At 42.8% G+C, this 18,888-nt stretch overlaps 1 protein-coding gene across 4 annotated transcripts in view; it reads right to left on the bottom strand.

Annotated features, from left to right (window-relative positions):
• znf423 (zinc finger protein 423) overlaps positions 1–18,217 on the bottom strand; it is a 168,393-nt gene extending 150,176 nt beyond the window's left edge. For all 4 annotated transcript variants that reach the window (XM_039808980.1, XM_039808982.1, XM_039808983.1 and 1 more), the window contains exon 1: positions 17,557–18,217. In XM_039808980.1, coding sequence (XP_039664914.1) covers positions 17,557–17,596 — 40 coding nt within the window. In that variant the 5' untranslated portion in view covers positions 17,597–18,217. The remainder of the gene's footprint in view (positions 1–17,556) is intronic.
• Positions 18,218–18,888: the final 671 nt, after the last annotated feature.

Below are 18,888 nucleotides of genomic sequence, written 5' to 3'. Positions count from 1 at the left end.
CTCTCACTCTGTCTCTTCACAGAGAAACAGCTGATCAACGATCTACTAGCATAAGTATAACAGAGCTGTGTAGCACTGTAATCAAATATATAAATGAAAATAGGTTGAGTATAATTAATATTTACATAGGCCTATATACAGATCAGTCTCAGGTTGAAACTTGTAGTTCTGAAAGTTAAGTTGCACAACTTAAGGTAATGTTTATGTATGTTTAATGTATGCCTTAGTTTGAGGTTGTTGCATTTCAGAAAATGTTTTCTTTAAAAACAATGTAATATGGCACTTAAATGCACTTAATATGTTTAGTTTTTGAAGAGATGATATTGTAAGCAACGTAGGCAATAAAAATGTTGCTTTTCCGAAATTTAAACCAAACTATTAGTATATTATATAGTATATTATTGCCCTTTAATAAAACAAAAGTATTAGTTATCCGATTACTCGATTAATCAATGGTAGAATACTCGATTGCTAAAATAATCGATAGCTGCAGCCCTACAGAAATCCCCACTAATCGGTCCCAAGACGTCCCAGTTAGAGAGTAAATGCCGTAAACATATTCTTTGTAAATCTTTACAATCATTCCCCGACAGAACCAAGCAGGCCTGCCTTGTTGCCTTGTTGCACGATCCACATTTTCTTCAAAACCTGCCATCTTCAGTGTGTAGCTTGCTAGCTCGAAGAGAGCGTAAGTGGAGGGACACAGTAGACAATTATCCTGGAAATGTACTTCCGTTGATCCAGACTACACCAAATATAATCCCCTAAAACGCATGTTAATTCTGCAACAAACCCTTATACATAAATGACAGAACAGGTCGATTGCCAATCATTCCCAAAACGATATGTATGACCATTCTATCTACAGCCCACATGGTGGCCGTTTTAAACGTAGCCGTAACAAGTGACGGGCGCAGTTTAAACACGTAGTTAACGTTGTGAAACAGAACTAGTTAAGTTTAGGCAACAAAAGTAGTTATTGTTAGGAAAATATCAGGGATTTGCTTTATATGAGTCACGTGAGGATGTAACATGACATCACGGAATATGGTCGTAAAACTCTGTTAATAATAAAAATAATAAAAAGGGATAGTTGACTTTTAAATTTTCACATGGGACACAAACCTGAGTGAAATTCCTGTGCTTGTTTGACCCATCCACCACCCCAACCCGCCTCCTTATGTGTAATTCAGTGCTCTTTCTCACTTTGTCAACTCACTTCCTCGTTTGCTCTCGCGACAATTACTATAACCATGTGAGGTCGTCGCCTAACAAGAAACGTAATTATGGGTCGTTATGAGCTGCTTCCACAATCACCTACACGGCTGTTTATGGGTAATTCTGGGTGTGACCTGCTTCTATGAAGTTTTCTTGACAACGAACGATTTAATCCCCTGATTTGTTGTACTAAAATGAAGCACTCATCATAATAGAAAAGCAGGTTAACTATACTAAAAATGGCAGATAATGCCTCACACACAACAGAGAGGAGAGGAGAGGAGTGGAGTGGAGAGGAGAGGAGTTATACACATTTCTTATAAAGGAAAATTCCAGCGCAAAATTAACTTAGGGGTTAATAACATATGTGTACCGAGTCAACCGTTCTCTGGGATATGTTTTCATGCTAATCGAATGTGTCTCTAGCGTGAAACAAGCTGGTGCAAACCGGTGATTAGCTTCTAACGCTAGCCTTCGGGGCAGAGGGTTTGACTGGTCATGACTGTTTTCCAAGATGGCGCCCACATGTATACATGAACGCTACTGTCTTTATAATCTATCTTTTTAATAAACTGTCTGTACACTTACAAAGTTCTCAATGCTTCGGTTTCCATGTAGGGACCCTCATTATGCTACCGTTGAAGTGTGGTGCTATTTTGAGCCTTGTTAGTGGTGTAGAAATAGCGATTTACCCTCTGCCCCGAAGGCTAGCGTTAGAAGCTAATATGTTATTAACCCCTAGGTTCATTTTGCGCTGGAATTGTCCTTTAATTATACACACAGACACACTACTACAAAGCAGTGTAACAGCACATATCTCTCCACTGTCTTCTTTCTCTTCCTCAATCTTTTCCTCCTGTATTTACAATCTCATCTATTTTACCTTCATCCCTCCCTCACTTGTCTTTTCTGTCTTTTGTTGTTCATTACCCACATCCTTCTTCACTATTGTCGCTCTGCCTCCATCGCCTAAGTATGTCTCCCCTGACCGCTGCTCAGCTTCCATACTTTGTTCTAACCTCCATCCTTTTTCATCACCCCTTTGTCCCTCTGTCTCTCCTTTTCTCTATCTCTCCTCCACACCTCCCTCTTCATTTCCCCTCTTCTATCAGATTCCCACTTGCACCCCTTCTATCTTTGTCTCTCCTCCTCTTCTGTCCCATGAAAGCACTTATAGCCTCAATAAGAAAAGCCTTTGTCTTTTCCCCCTCCTAAACAACACAGGCATGTACGCTCTCTATCAGGGCCATTTATTCCCAAGGCAGCCCAGGCTCTGATGTTCCCAGATCTCTTTGACGAACGGGTCACTGTGGCCAATCATGAATTGGCCAAGCGTCCCAGAGAGGCGGGATGTGGGTCACTGTAGCCAATGATACGCTGGTTCTTTTCCCAGAGGGGCAGGCTGATTGACAACCAGTGCTGGACAGAAGTCAAGAGGGTAATTGTCATCCAACTCACTCTCTCTCTCACTCTCACTCTCACTCATCCTAGACACCCTCTTTTTCTTCCTCCCTCTTCCCTTTTTGTCTCTCTCCCTCTCCCCCTCTTACTTCCCCCTCTCCAACCCACCTCCCCCTTTCGCCTTATAGCTCCAGAGGGACTCTCTCATTGGCCGCCCTTCCTGTCCCTCAGGAACGACTTTGTGACGCTACTGGCCGAGGGCTGATGCCAATCTCCATCCCCAGCCCGCCCCCCGGGAGCCCCCCTAACTTCAACGGCCTGTGTCAAGCATGCACACACACAGCTACACAGACACACACACACACACACAGACACACACACAGACACACAGACACACACACACACACACACACACACTTCTAGCCAGGGGACAGGGACAGAAGCTGATTAACCAAATACTTTTATCAGCAGTAAAACCGCTCTCTCTGCCTGCCTGCATTCTGAACAAAACAGCCTTAAAATACATAAACACACACACATGCAGACACACATCGCAAGCACTGAGCCACTGGCCAGAAACACCAGGCTAGTCTGGGGTTTGGGACAGTGTCAGTGTATGTGTGTGCATGCTTTTGTATGTGAGAGTGTGTGTAAAGGGACAGAGGTAGCAGAGGGCTTAGATGGATGGCAGAGAGAAAGAACAACAACCCCACAAAGCCTGGCGGACAGGCTTCATCGCCCTCTCTATCTTTTTCTTTCTGCTGCCTCTCTTTTCTACTCTTCCTCACTCATCCTTTTTCCTCTGTCTCTCCCTCTCTTATTTGATCCAAAATGTTTCTACTATCTGATTGTGTCCTTATAATTTTCGCTATTATTTAACTTTCAGCCATTCACAACTTTCTCTTCCTGTTATTCTACCCTCTGTACTTCCATCCCATCTCCCCTCATATCTTTGCCCATTTTGCTCCTCACACCTTATCTTTAGTCTCCTCCTGCAAATGAGGGTTCGTTTCTGACCTGCGGTCTCTCTCTCTCTCTCTCTCTAATAAAAAGGCCTAAAATAAAGTGAATGAAATCACTGAAAATGGGTATAAACATTAACAGCTTTCCTGTTTTATCTTTTGTAAATTTCAGTGAAATATTCCTACTTGTGTAGTGGGTCTTCCATGCACATACAGTACACAAAAACATGCATATGTGCATGAAATAATCTGTATGCAAAAAAACACATAAGCATTTACAACTAAGAGCTGCTTATTAACACACAACACATTCACCTCTCTGAACATACACATACACACACACACACACACACACACACACACACACACACACGATGTTCAGGGCCAAACAACACAGCTTGAGATTAAAGAGCCTCTCTGATCTGACATTTGTATTTCTGTCTGTCAGAGAGTGCGGCGGGAAGAGGAATCAATAGCAGAAGAGACGTGGAGAGGAGAGGAAAGGAAAGGAATGATAGTGAGAAGTAAAGGGGGAACAAATATAAAAAATTTTAAAAAATATAAAGAGAGTAGAGTAAGAAGTAGGAAGGAAAGGGAAGTCAGAGGTGGAGAGGAAAGGTGAGAGAGAGGTGAGGATGACAGCACCAGTGAGGTGAAAGTAGAGAGGTGAAGGAGGCCAGCGAGGAGAGAGATAAGGAGTAGGACAGAGAGAGGAAGAGAGGGCAGGAGGAGGAGAGGGAAAGCATTCCTCTGGAGTACCTCGACTCTGGGGAAGGCTCCAGAAATAACTGAACTAGAAGTTCCCCCAGCAGCCTCCACTCACCATTACATACTGGGACTCACACACAAGTCCAATAAAAAGGCACCAAGTTCACCACTGGAAGACTGAACTCCAAACTGAGCACAGACTCAAATGTTGTCAAGAAAAACCCAGACAAATTCTGCAAATATGCATGCACTATAACTGCTATACCACCGTCCCCCCCCCCCCAACACACACACACACACACACACAGTACATGAACAACAAGAGCAGTGAGGGCTGGAGGGTGGAGGGGTAGGGAGGGGTACATAATTGCCTTCTCTTGTAGTACAGGCTGGGGAGTGCTTTTTGACTGAAGACACCAATTTCACGCTAAGGCATTATTTAGCTTGATACAAACTTGATTAGGCTTTACAGGAGGAGAGAGAAAGAGAGAGAGACAGTGACACAGAGAGGAAAAGGGAAATAAACAGCTTTGTGTCATGCCGCATCGCTGGCGGATAGATTAACTTGCTCGTCACGCTTCTTCTGGGAGTAACAAGAAAAATATACACAGCGCGTGTGCGCTTGAAGCGTGGCTGGTTGTTTGTTTGTTTGAGCGGATGTATAATCAAGCATCATATCCTAAACACAAAATGCGGTTTTCCTTCTTCAACATTCAATGTTTTTTACTAATATGTGCTTAAATAGCATTGATTGGAACCGATTTCAGTCCCAAGGATGACAGAAACAAATCAATCATTCAACTAAGGATTGAAACATAGGAGTGCTTCAGTCACAGACAAGGTGGTAGCCAAGTGCAAAATTATCAATATCTAGAAATGCTCTACTGAGAACAGGGCAGTCTACAATAATCTTCATGTTTGCTCATAGAGACTCTTATCCCAAGTGCCAAAGTTCATTATAAGATACAGCTTTAGGCGACATGCATTTAAGCTAAAGTGCCACCTACACGTAACACAAAAAAATAAGAAAAAAAAAAAATAAGAAATGTATGTAACTACTTTTACCAATGTAGTAATCAGCTTTTTTAGGGTCACAAAAAGTTCTATTACTAACAGAGAGGAGAGAAGAGAAGAGAAGAGAAGAGAAGAGAAGAGAAGAGAAGAGAAGAGGAGAGGAGAGGAGGCTGGGTGTGCTAGACTCTAGACTGTGTCAACTATGATTCTAAGGCAGACAGTACTGCATTTTTAAAATTGTCCTGCGCTGACCAAGAGACACACACACACACACACACCATCACACCCATTTCACCATGCAATCTCTTATGCTCCGTCTGCTCTACCACTTTCTCTCCAACACTGTCTCTCTATTTCATTCTGTCTTGATACAGGCATGAAGCTTTTATTAGAGACGTACAAGAGAATACACCAACTCATCCTGCTCTGCTGTTGTTTCCTTATAGTACAAGTAAAGTCACTCTGGCTTTTCTGAACCTGCTTTCATTGTCATTGGAGAGGCTGTTCTCATGAACCATTCGTACATATAGCTACGAAAAGTTAGGCACTGTAATTCGTAATCACAAATTGTTTTGCTATATGCACCACAGTGACTGCTGCTGTATAAGAACGGTGAGGGCCGCGTAGTGATGAGGTCGGGTTGGATGACTTTGAAGCCGGGGAGCAGAGTTTGTTTCCCGGCGAAAACAAAATACTTCCACCCAGGAAACGCGTGTTCGGGGACGGTTTTAATCCAAACCACGATCTTTTTCCTAAACTTAACTAGTTGTTTTGGTGCCTAACTTAACTGTCGTCGCCACATGACACTCACTTTTTCTCTCAGCTAAACTCAACTACCACGGCTCCTGAACAAACTGCCATCTGGTGGTGTCTGTACCCGGATCACAGGCACCTATTGGCGGCTAAACGCAACTACCAACTGCCGCTGATACGGCAGAGATCTGTAGCTGGCGTCACGGAGCTCCGCAGCGGCTAAACACAACTACCAACTGCTGCTCGGCTAGAAACTGCTGCTTGGCGTAACGCGGCTCTGTAGCCGGCATCACAAGACCAGCCGGCGGTCGCCTTGTAGGATATCATACAAATTGGTGTGCATACATTTTTGTATTATATCATACAGACCTATTCATGAGAATGCTTTGCAAACAAGTGCACATTTGCTCTCCTAACTTCAGCAACTATATGTTAAAACTGATTTGTCTTGAGAATACACAGAGGAAAGAGAGCATGATGTAAACAAACACATGTAACTTTTACGAATGCTGGAATAACATTTTCACTTAACATATTCATCTGGTTCTACTATGCTGACAGAGTACTCATATTGGCTTACTGCCAGACAGTTCTTGTACTACTGTGACAAACATCACTTCAGTTCAACGCAGACTGAATACAGTCCATTTCATCCAAGAAAGTGTGAATGTTTAGCAGTTTAATCCATTTTAGCTCATTTTAATTAATTATTGAAAAATATCTATAAACATTACTTTATAATTACCACATTTACATATTTACCAAGTGCCATCGGACATTTAGTCCTTCCTCCACAGCGCTGCGGAGGAAGGTCTGGCTAGTCCACACAGCATTCCCGGGATGGGAGAAAAACATGCTCTGGTTTATTGGCATTTCTTTAAATCAATCACAATCGCCTTGGGCAGCGGTAAGCAGAGTGCTTCGGCGCCAAAAAAGCCTCGGGAAAGAACCTGTTTTGGTGGAACGTGTGTACGTTTAAAGGTTGTTTTAGTCGTGCAACAGAAAACTCAGATTGGACAGATAGTCTAGCTAGCTGTCTGGATTTACCCCAAGAGATCTGAGAAAAGGTTAACCATAGTCCTCATAAATCAACCGGAGTTTAAAATGTCAACACAAAGAAAGCCCAAGGTAACCGATATCCGGCCTAAATGAGTGAAATTGGGTGGAATTTCCGTCACCAACGGAGCAATCTCGGAAGTGGAACGTTGTGAATAAAGACTATCCCACAGTAGACTGAAAAAGAAAAAAAAAAATACTGATCTGCTGAACACTGCCACTTTAAAAGAGAATATAATTTTAAGTTACAAAAAAGGGGGATAATTAAATTGCAATGAATGAATACGTTACTGAATATGAAGATTGTATGGAGGAATGATACTCGATAAACAATTTCCTATTTTCATTTCATTACACACCCTTTCTATTCTTTCTTATTCAGCATGGAGTCTCTCTCGCTGTCGCTCTCTTGCTCTCTCACTTTCTCCGGCTCTCTCTTGCTCCATTGTATGTCTCACAGCAGGGCGCCCTTGCCTTTTGACTGGGAGGTGAATGGAAAAGAGTGCGAAAAACCAACTAAAGACTCAAGCACTAAAAAGAAGCATCGGTAGGTCTATAGTGGGGCACACTACAAAGACCCGACAGAGTGTCGTATAAAAAAGGAACACAACACAAGCAGCTTGTTCTGTTGAAGACTTCACACTCTGAGGACAATGCACATTAGTCTGGGTCCATGGTGTGTGTGTGTGTGTGTGTGTGTGTGTGTGTGTGTGTGTGTGTGTGTGTGTGTGTGTGTGTGTGTGTGTGTGTGTGTGTGTGTGTGTGTGTGTGTGTGTGTGTGTGTGGCAAAGGCAAGCAGACATAAAATAATTGAGTGGATGAATCTGGAGAAAAAAAAAAGAGGCCATGGCTGTTCATTCAGACGAAGCAGCTGTACATATTGAAATTGGTAGACATGCAACCCCAATGCTATATTGGCACAGACCATGCATGAGGCTTTCTTTGCCAAAAAAAAGGGAAAGAAACGGAATTGGATACCAGATAGGGATTTTTTGGTAATCGTTATCACGATATCAACTTGCACAATAAAAAACATCGTGAAAGGTTGCGACATATCGCGAAAGACACTTAAGAGGTTTTTTAAGTTAGATGAAAGAGAGTATCAGTAGAAAACTAGCCTACACTTTAAATTTATTCTTTTTTAATGGTGATTTTTATGTTCAACTCAATGTTCAATTTGTTCAACAAAGTGTTGATTAATTGAAGCGGCAGAAATGCAGAACTGAGTACACTTCGATAACTGTTAATCGCAAATGATATCGTCATCGCAATATTATACAACCTTATCGCATATTGCATATTTTCCCCATATCGTACAGCCCTAATACCCGACTCAAAAACAAAATTCAGAAAGAACAAGTATTTTGTCTAAAAACCTGACTAGACCAGTGACTTTTGCCCTGGCTTGAAGCTCAAACTGAGGTTATGCGGGGTCAGACCTGGGAGCATAAAGCTCTATAAGTCCTCATAGCCTACACATACACACACACACACACATTTCCCATTTCCCAAAAGTCAGCCTTTCATCAACAGCAGTATGTGCGCGTACGTGTGTCAGAAAGAGGGAGGGAGGGTAGCCCAATAAATATATTATGCAACAGCCAGGTGTGCAGAGGGGCAATGCTAATTGCCCCCACCACTAATGTTTAATGTACAGAATAAGAAGGAAAAGGAAGGGGGGAGGGATTATTAGAGGGAGGTAGGGAGGGAGGCAGAAGGCAAAGTAGAGGGGAAGAAGGAGTGGAGAGGTGAAATGCAAGAGGCTGCAGGAGAGGGAAGGAGGGAAGAGGGGGACAAGGGGCTGAATGAGGAAAGGAATGACTGTAATTATGTCCAAAATAATAAGCTATTATTCCTGCTCCCATACCAGTTCCACATCATTTATCATATACATGGATGCCTACTGGCCATATCCAGATCATAATCTTGTCAGTAGAATCCTTGTATTTCCAAAGACTTAACAAAAGAAAAGAAGATTTGATTTCCATTGTTGCATATCACTGTAGATCAAATCCTTTAGTGGTTTTGGACTGCTGCTCATCCCAAATCAGCAACGTTACGACATTACTCTGTGCTATAGTTACTTGTGATGACTAGCATTATTATATTTTACATGAAAGACTAAATGAATGATCAAATTGATGGATAACTAAATTCCTCTTTAGTTGCTACACCAGTTAGGTATGCAATAAGCTTTAACTGAGACAACACAGGACATACGACCTAACCAAACACTGCAGACAAACAGTCAGTGTGGAACAAAGACACAAGCAGTATATCTTAGTAAAAGGCTGTAAGAGATGCTTACACACTCAGCCTTGTAGGAAACTTAGAAGGGCCCATGTCCTCTGACACTATCTAGTGGAGGGGGGATACGGGCTTGGCAAGCTAGGTCTGGATTGCCTAAGTGTGTGTGTGTGTGTGTGTGTGTGTGTGTGTGTGTGTGTGTGTGTGTGTGTGTGTGTGTGTGTGTGTGTGTGTAGTCACACCAGCATCATCTTTCTCTTCCTAAAAGCTGAGGGCATGGGCCTGCACAGAGCTCAGCTACACTGTGCGTGTTTGTGTTTGTGTGTCTCCAGAGGGGTGGGTGTGTGTTAAGGTCCAGTGAGTTTGCAGCTGATAAACGAGGCTAGCTAAGCTTCTACAATGGCGCAGTCCTGGCCCATGACGCCCTGTTCTTACACACTCTCTCACACACACACACGTACATGCACAACTACACCAGGCAGGCCGCTGATAAGGAGTTGTCGCTGGCATACACACACCTCACTGAGGGACTTCACCCTTTCTGGACACACAGATGAGTTCACACACACACACCCCCACACACACACACACACACACACACACACACACACACACACACACACACACACACACACACACACACACACACACACACACACACACACACACACACACACACACACACACACACACACACACACACACACACACACACACACACACACACACGATATGACCTTCTCCCATCCATTATTTCAGACAAAACCTAATTTTTGTTGGTCAACACTGATGGAGGAATGGTACTTACCAAGACCATTAACCATTACAGCAGGCATCCCCAATTACACAGGTGTTGTTCTTTTAATATACCGGAGATTCTTGTCTGATACTTTCCAGCAAAGACAAGGAACAGTATCAATTTGACTGTACGTTTTACTCATTTTGACTTGTCACAGTAGGAAAAGGACAGGCAAACTATTAACTGTAATGATGGCTCAATTTTGCTCCGTGTCCCATGACAGTGTGACAGTGAGCAAACGTGCACAATTCCATGGACCTTGAAACCGAAGCAGCTAAATGTAATTCAGAAATCGTTAAGTTTATTATTTAGACCTGTGCTTGCCTTACTGTGACATGTCAAAATGTCTTCCATAAAAAATGACCTACTCTACTTAGTTCTGTTCTACTCTGGGCGTTCAATTGTGTACTAATTTGGTTCTAATTGAGTGCAGATCAACATGAGTCCAATTACATTCAATGCATGGTACTGCTGGGCTCCACCGATCACCAATTGCATTAGCTTGTTTTTGTCCCATTTAAAAAAACAATTACCAAAAACTCAAAACCGCCCCTGCTGAGAAGTCAATGGAATTTCTAACAAAGCTCTCAGACAGCCATTTAATGGTTCAGCAGGCTTTAATGCAAAGCCAATACAAGCTTTTTTACAGGAGTTGACACAAACCGATTGCACTATTGCTAACATTATTTGTAGCTGCACAAACAAAAACGAGATAAGCTGTCAAATTTTTGGTGTTAATAAGAGCAAAAAGGCATTTACGGCGCCTTCCCTCGTAACACATATACGATGTACCTGCAAAATGACATTGTTGTCTTCAAGTAATCCAAGCCACATGTGTAGGGTCTCTGAGTTTTATATGAGCCAGTCGCCTTATGAATGTCTCTGTGCTCTGCCAAAGGGTGACATTAAATTACTCTAATGGTAAAGCCAGATGGGGAGAGAAAGGCAGAGAGAGAGAGAAAAATAGACAGGAGAGGGAGAAAAAGGAAGAGAAATTAGAGATTAACTGCACTGTACTAAACACACCAAACTGATGCTGCTGTCACATATTGGGATGAAAGTAGGTTCCACAGCGCTTATATGAACAAAAATGTCCATACACATTGTTCATACATGTACACATGAATTTCTCTTTGCACAGGTCAGTTCTGTTTTCTCTTTGTATGAATATCATAATTAGGTTCAGCAACCACCAAATGTCTTGTAACTTGATGACATTTCCCACCACAATTAATTTTTACCCACATTTGGCGGGTTGGCGGTTGTTAATTTCAAAGTCTTGAGCAGTTAATTGACAATAACTTTAACTCCAGGCAATGAATAATTACTATCCCAGAGTCTCTTATTACATTTAAATCACATACTTACAGTACATGAATTATCATGCAGCCGTAACCAGTGTTTAAACAGTAAGATGGTGTAGACTACAGCTGAAACCATTAGTCTAATATTTGATGAGTCGAGCAACAGAATCTGCAGCTATTTTAATAATCAATAATTTTAGTCATTTTTTGCGCAGAAATGGCAACTATTCCTAACTCCTCCAACGTTAAGATTTGCTGCTTTTCCTTCTTATCTTTATCTATCTCGTATCTTTGGGTTTTAGACGGTTTGTGACTGTCAGACAAAGATATTTGTAAGTGGTGTGTTAACTACACACTGTGTAGTGTATTGATAGGGGAACCTTATTAACAGTTACACTGCAGAGCGGCATGCTGGGTACAGCTCGCTTTCCATCACTCACTACAGTTCATTCAGGAACAGATGAAGAAAGAGAGACCGGAGATGTTCCATTGTAGCAGACTCAAACATTTTAAGCATCAGCGATGTAACTTTCGGAATGAACACGTTTGTTCCCGGAAATAGTCTGGTCCCAAATAGCTAGCAGTTAGCAAATGGCATATATACTATAGCATTGCTATGGGACGCAACTATGGCAGTTGTATTACTCAGAGGGCCCATGGAAGCGCAGTGTTGAGTGTGAAGTTGTTTGGGTGAGAAAGCCAGTAACGACAATAATCTTTAGTCGTAGTCCTAGTGTAGAGACACCTAATTCCCTAGCAACAGTGCCAACAGTTTGGCCAAAACAACAAACAAGTGGGACGGGGTATCATTTAAAATTCTTCAAACTCTTTGTCGTTCACAACGTTGTTCATGGAAGAACAAAAAAATAAATAAAAAACTTACCACATCCAGCAGTGTGCACAAAATGTTGTACAAGAATAATGGATTAAATGTATTACTTGACAAACCATGGGCACAGTTTTGGTCGGAGGTGAAGTAGTATCAAAGGTGAAAACACACATGAGCATGTCACTGTACCAGTGACTGGTTGGTCAGAGGTGACAGGACCAGTGCAAACAGCAGCTACAGTACGTCAGTCAGCTGAATACTGGCAAAACGTTCTTGGCAATTCAACTGAAAATCTGTTTACGTAGGCAAAAACGTACACAAACTGGTGGAAGGTGGTGGAACCAAAGAAATTAGGAAGGGATGTAGAGAGAGAGAGAGAGAGAGAGAGAGAGAGAGAGAGAGATATGGAGAAAGGAGGAGATTGAGCGGAAATGATGCCATTAGCCAAGAAGAGCTCGGCTCAACACGCACCGAAAGCAAACCAAACCTCCCTCTCTCTCCCTTTTGGTCAAAGGGCTCATTTGGCTCCACTGACTCCAAACAACACTCTAAACAAACCAAATAAATGCTAGAAAGTAAGTGCCCCCTCCTTTCCCCCCCTCTCCAATCTCCCCAGCTCTCCTCCATCTCCCTGTCATATGCGCTCAACTCCCGTTTAATGTCCTGCAAATGAAGCGGATTTATTAATGTGTAATTAAGTAATAATCATCGCTACATAATGCATGAGAGACTCAAGGGGCTTAGAGCTGCGAGGGAGAGAGGGAGAGATAGGATAGCACGGCTGCAAGAGCAGACAGAGGGAGATTTTTGCTGCCTCGCCGCGCCTCGCTAAAGACACACATTGAAAAAAGGATTAATCCATTGAAATAATATTTTGATAAGAGAGAAGCTGTGCTCTCTCATATCTTCCTCCGGGCGCACCCCTCCTTTCCCCTAACCCATCAGCTAGTTTCATGGACCATCATCACGCCATTAGTCCATGTTCAATTAACAGACTGCAATTAGTCAAGTCCCCTCACTGTTAACAAGGCCTAATCACTGTAAAGGCTAGACTGGTCAAGTAAATCCATCAGAGGAACTAAGTTGCAGTGGTGAAACATGGAGGAGCAGTAAAATGAAAACTAATACTGCGGTTATGTCTAGAGATTGGTACATCAAAAAACACAATCTAATAACAATAATAATAATAATAATAATAATAATAATATCAACAATAATACTGTAAATTTAGCAAATCACTAAAATATTTGTTTATTTAAATTTTCTAAAAGGTTGCTAAAAAATGTTAATAAAAACTACAATCCAAATGGCAGCTCTAGATTATTGCATACGCAGCCTTTACAGACTAGAGAGTACACAAAGAGGAAACAAAAATAAGAAAAATTTGAGTACATTTAAAACAATAACAGACCTAGGGTGTAGGAAAATCCTGTTTGTATCCCCCCCACTTTCAAATTAGTTTGATATTACTTTATTTATAAAGTCTCGGTGATTGGCCACTATTTTAAGCAATAAAGAAAGTAAGACATATTTTTCTTATACACATAGTTTAGTACTATTCTTTCTGGCATAATGTCATTATGGTCAACTTAATTATTTCCCTATAACCCTATAAATGTATGTAGAAATGCAGGAAATGTGATTCAAATCAAAAAAAAATTCTGGCACAGGACCCCCCCCCCAGACCCCCTGTTTTGTGTGTGTGTGTCCCTGAAAATACTCAGTACTTCAAGTATTTCATTCACATAGGAGTATGGAAAAATAGACTTTACAGTGGGGTTATTTCATATTGACTATTTATTGAATTACCCAAAAACATGCTATATTGTGAGATAGAGTTTTTTTTTTATATATATATATATATATATATATATATATATATATATATATATGTGGTTTTTAAGATATGAAATGACCTACATCACAATAGAAAATTTCAGCCGTATCACCCTGCCCTATAGGCTATCACCATCTCACCCATAAGCTATGAATTTCATTTCTAGGAAAATAAAACAATCCTTTCCAGACCAGGGCCACTTAGAGTCAGTGCAAATCTAAAGCAGGATATGGTGGGACTTTCTGCTTCTTTGTTATTGTTTTGGCATGCCTGGCTGGCCGGTAAGTCCGTAAGCCAGCCAGGCAGCCAGCCAGTCAGAGTTGGGTGAGCAGGTGAAAGACAGAAGAACATGAAAACACAGATAATCCCCCGGCGATGCTCACCTCGCTCTGGCTTCCCATCGCTCCCTCCTTCCTGCCCACTCACCTGCTGTGTGCCACTGTGCTGCCCCCAAACACCTCTCCTCTCTCTCCCCTTTACCCTTCAACCCCTTTTTTTCTCTCTCTCTCTCTCTCTCTCTCTCTCTCTCTCTCTCTCTCTCTCTCTCTCTCTCTCTCTCTCTCTCTCTCTCTCTCTCTCTCTCTCTCTCTCTCTCTCTCTCTCTCTCTCTCTCTCTCTCTCTCTCTCTCTTCCCCCAATGCCAGGTCTTGCCAAGCTGTCAGTGGGGCAAGGTGTGGAGGGGAGATAGCAACACGCATGTACACACACAGATGCATGAGTAAACAGACACAAAACACATGGTGCTTATGCAAGCTAGACTACAAGGACTGTTACCTTTACTGCGCACACACACACACACACACCAAGTGGTGGTCGTCCGCCTCAGCTTTGCTTCGCTCTGCTTCGCTTGGCTGCCTGACTAAAGCTAAGCTCTCGTTATCCAGGCTGCTGAGACCAGTCTGCCTTAGTGACACACACACTCATACACACACGGAGACACACAAGGCGTGCATGACCATGATGCATGCAAATACAAGAATGTAGATGTTGCAATCATAAGCACGCATGAACACACACACACACACACACACACACACACACACACACACACACACACACACACACACACACACACACACACACACACACACACACACACACACACACACACACACACACACACACACACACACACACACACACGACGGAGCAGCAGTGGACAGATTTACCGGTCCACGGCAGCTGATCTGTTCTCTGACAAACTGCACCGAGCATCAACAACGCTACAGCAGGGGGCAATAACAACCACATTCAACCACATCTTACACATGCTAATCAAGTGGAAATCAAGTGTACATTCACACAAACTGCTGTAAAATAATGCTGAAACGATAACTTGATTGATAATTGATTGATCGTGACTGTTTTAGCTTTTCAACACTCACTGGTTGTTGTTTTTCTCCATTTCGTACAATTATGAATCCATTGTTTTTGATTGTTCAATTTTAGGACATCGGTTTAGGCTCGTATAACCATTTTATCATTTGACATTCATAAGGGTAAAGGATTAATCAATTGCATGCCCTTATTTAGTGTAAAAGCCATGGCCTCCAATCACTGCAACAATGCATTTCTTTTTTCTGCACACAGACACAAAGAGTGAAAAACAGATAGAAGATATACACATTAGAGTCCTTTCTCCAAAATACTTTACAAATTAGAAAATAAGTAAGATCATGCTTGTCAAAGTTAGAATTTTGGATATTCTCTTTTAGTGCCCCTCAAATTTACACTTCATATAATAAAATATCCATTTAAACCATCAAGTGTTGTAATTAACTACAAACGGCATTTATTATTTTCATGCTTAGTCAAATTTTAGTATAGGCTAGTGGCTAAATATAAATATGGGCAGCATGTATCAACTGAAAACTGAAACCAGCTTTTACAGTAGATTCCTGAGGAGGCTGTGGAATCTGCAAACTACCGCATCACTCTCAATCACAGCCCTGTTGGCCTGTTCTGTGGACTGAACAGAAAAACAACTTGTTTCTTAGTTTTCCGGCACACATAGCCCACAGTGAAAGATATTACAACCACAAACGTATCCCAAAGCGACCACAATAACACAGGCTTCCAGTACTTTATGTGTGGCATGCCTCTCCTACTATTGACAAAATGAAACCTGCCTGGCCTCAGATAGAACGGGCTTGGCTTCACAACCTGTAGGAGAGGCTGCAATCCTCCAATAGAAATCATGCTGCTAATCAAACTAAAAACCCAGTTTAAACCACTGTCCGAAATCTGGTTGCTATCCAGATAGTCACAGAAAGGGAAAACCTATATGGTGGAGGAAATGGGGGGGGTGGCAACCACATGGTCAGACCGTCCCGTTGCCCATCTGGGTCCCATAAAGGAAACATGGAGGCCAAGGCCACCACATGCCCTCATGCAAGATGCCCACTCACCCATGCAATGCAATGATTACTATTTTATGGTATTGGGAGAAACGGAGGCTTCCTTTAGTAAAAAAAATAATAATAATGCTTTTTTTTAAGTTAAGGATTTGAATCACATAGCCTAAATTTAGACTTTTAATAACTTTAGATAAAATAAATCTGTGAATTAGTTAGTCTTCATATGTGCCCAACCTCGCAGGATTTATTTTTAAATTAGGAAGGGAGGCCTGAAAACCTGAGAAATATTTACAGCAATATTCTAAAATCTAAGATTAAATACATTCATGTACAGCAATACACTGCACCTCCCTTAAAGTGTGTGTGTGTGTGGGGGGGGAACATTGGGCTAAAATTAGAATTTGTAACCAATTTTTAACATTATTTTGGTTTAAAGGGAAACTATAAAGACATGGGGGCTACGTGACTTGGTTTGGGGGGTCAACCAGCCAAATTTACTACAACAAACAAGTTCAATACACCTCAACATGGGAATAATCCAGATTACGTGGGCCCTCTAAGTGAATTACGCTGTCAGAAAAGATACACCATCAGTGTAGGCTCATCTTTCAAGTTCTGACAGTGTGGCAGCTAATTGAAAACAATTAGCCCAGTGGAGCAGCGGACAGAGATGAACTGAAAGCCCATTTCTGACAAAGATTTTGACCATTTGAAACGACAAGTAGACAGTAGGGCAACATTGAACTATACCCTTACAAAGTCATCACTTTTTTAACAATATCGTGACCAAAACAATTAGGCCTAGTAACCAACCGTAAAAGTGAGCACTATTTTTGCAAAGGTAGCCTAAATTGTGAGAGACACTGATTTAACTCTGTTGTAAAACTACATACAGATTGCTTGGAACAATTGGGTGGGAGGGGGGGATTAAATTGAATTAGCTAACAAGCATCAGAGTTGGACGTGAAATCTTGGTCGTGGTTTTGGTCGCGTTGGCTTCTTTTCCTGCTCCGGAGAGTAGTAGTGTCCGTTCACGTGAGATATAGGCTACAAAATAAAACTGTTCCTTACCTTTAACAGAGCGCGGTTTGGCTTGTTTCCGTCTCGACATCTCTGGTCTCGAACAGCTTTATTTTTTTTATTCTCGAATTGTTTTTGCTCCGTTCCGTGTTTTCAGCTAACCATGCAGGCGGACGAAGTCGGTTCCTCCTCCACAAATTCGCTGCTGCTGCTTCGCCTGTTGCAATGCGACAGCTTCTGTCTCTGGTTGGGAAACGGCCGTTAGTCCAAAATGACAACAAACCACCCACACCGGGAGTGGAAGCGGCTTGGAGGCTCGCGCAACCTGTAGCGTAAACGGGAACAACTTCCCGTTGGTATTCCCTTCTTCGTTACAACGTGGCTCGGCGCCGACACAGACTCGCTTTTTTGTGTGTTTCTTCTCTTTTACCCCGCACACGTTTTGCTTTCTCCTGTGCAGCGCGGGCGCTCGTGCCGCTCCGGTTTCTTTCAGCACTATGGACCGGGGCGCGAGCTGCCAGCCACGCGTGCGGCAAACACCTGAGTCCCGCGCGGTAATTGAAGAAAAGTGACAGCGGCGCCGTCCGAGTGTGAGGTGGCGGTGCAACAGCGGTTCGTGACGGTCCAGGTGAAGAGAGGCGACGGATACTGTGAAATTGCCTTCAAAATGAAACGTGGCTTCTTCCCACGCGCTCCTCGCGGCTTTTTTTTTGTTTATCGAAACTATTTCAGTCTGTTGTGGTTTGGTTTTTCCTTCGGGAAAGCTGCACCGAACCGACCAGCCTCCTGTGTTCCGTCCCGCTATTCTACACTAGACAGTGGTGGTGGTCTGGTGGCATGGACATTGCGCTCTTTCCCAGCATCTCCACCCCGAGAATAGCCTACTGCTTTTAACCCAAGCTTTCTTTTTGTTAATATTTCTCAATGCCCTACCAGCGGTATTAATAGCAGCCTAATATTTCTACCAGTCTAACCCTTCGCTAGCCTCTGTCTCCCTGCTTTTTCTTTGTCCTGACTCTGGCTACCAGTCTCCCTCCTCCTCTGCCTGCCTCTGCTGGCGGGGCTGCGGCGCAGACACACATAATAAAGCCAAGGCAGGCAGTGCTTGGCTGGAAATGTAGCCGCGTCCCAGCAGGGGGATGTGAGAGAAGGGTCCCGGCGGGGGAGCGCTCTGATCCCGCAGGGAGCAGCTCGGCACAGCCCGGGTTGGCTGAGGCAGAGAGGCAGGAGAGAGGCAGGCTGGGCTGACGGAGAGAGAGAGGGGAAGCAGGGGGAGAGTTAGGCAACAGCGCCAAGCTGTGGCCGACCGGCACAACTACAACAGGGACTCCGAGAATACAGTGGGAGGAGACAGAGGGAAAATATGGACTTGGATTAAAGTGG

This window comes from Perca fluviatilis, chromosome 8 (assembly GCF_010015445.1).
Source record: "Perca fluviatilis chromosome 8, GENO_Pfluv_1.0, whole genome shotgun sequence".
Classification (NCBI taxonomy): Eukaryota; Metazoa; Chordata; class Actinopteri; order Perciformes; family Percidae; genus Perca; species Perca fluviatilis.
The sequence above is the reverse complement of the archived record's forward strand: the minus strand, read 5'-3'. Positions and strand labels throughout refer to the sequence as shown.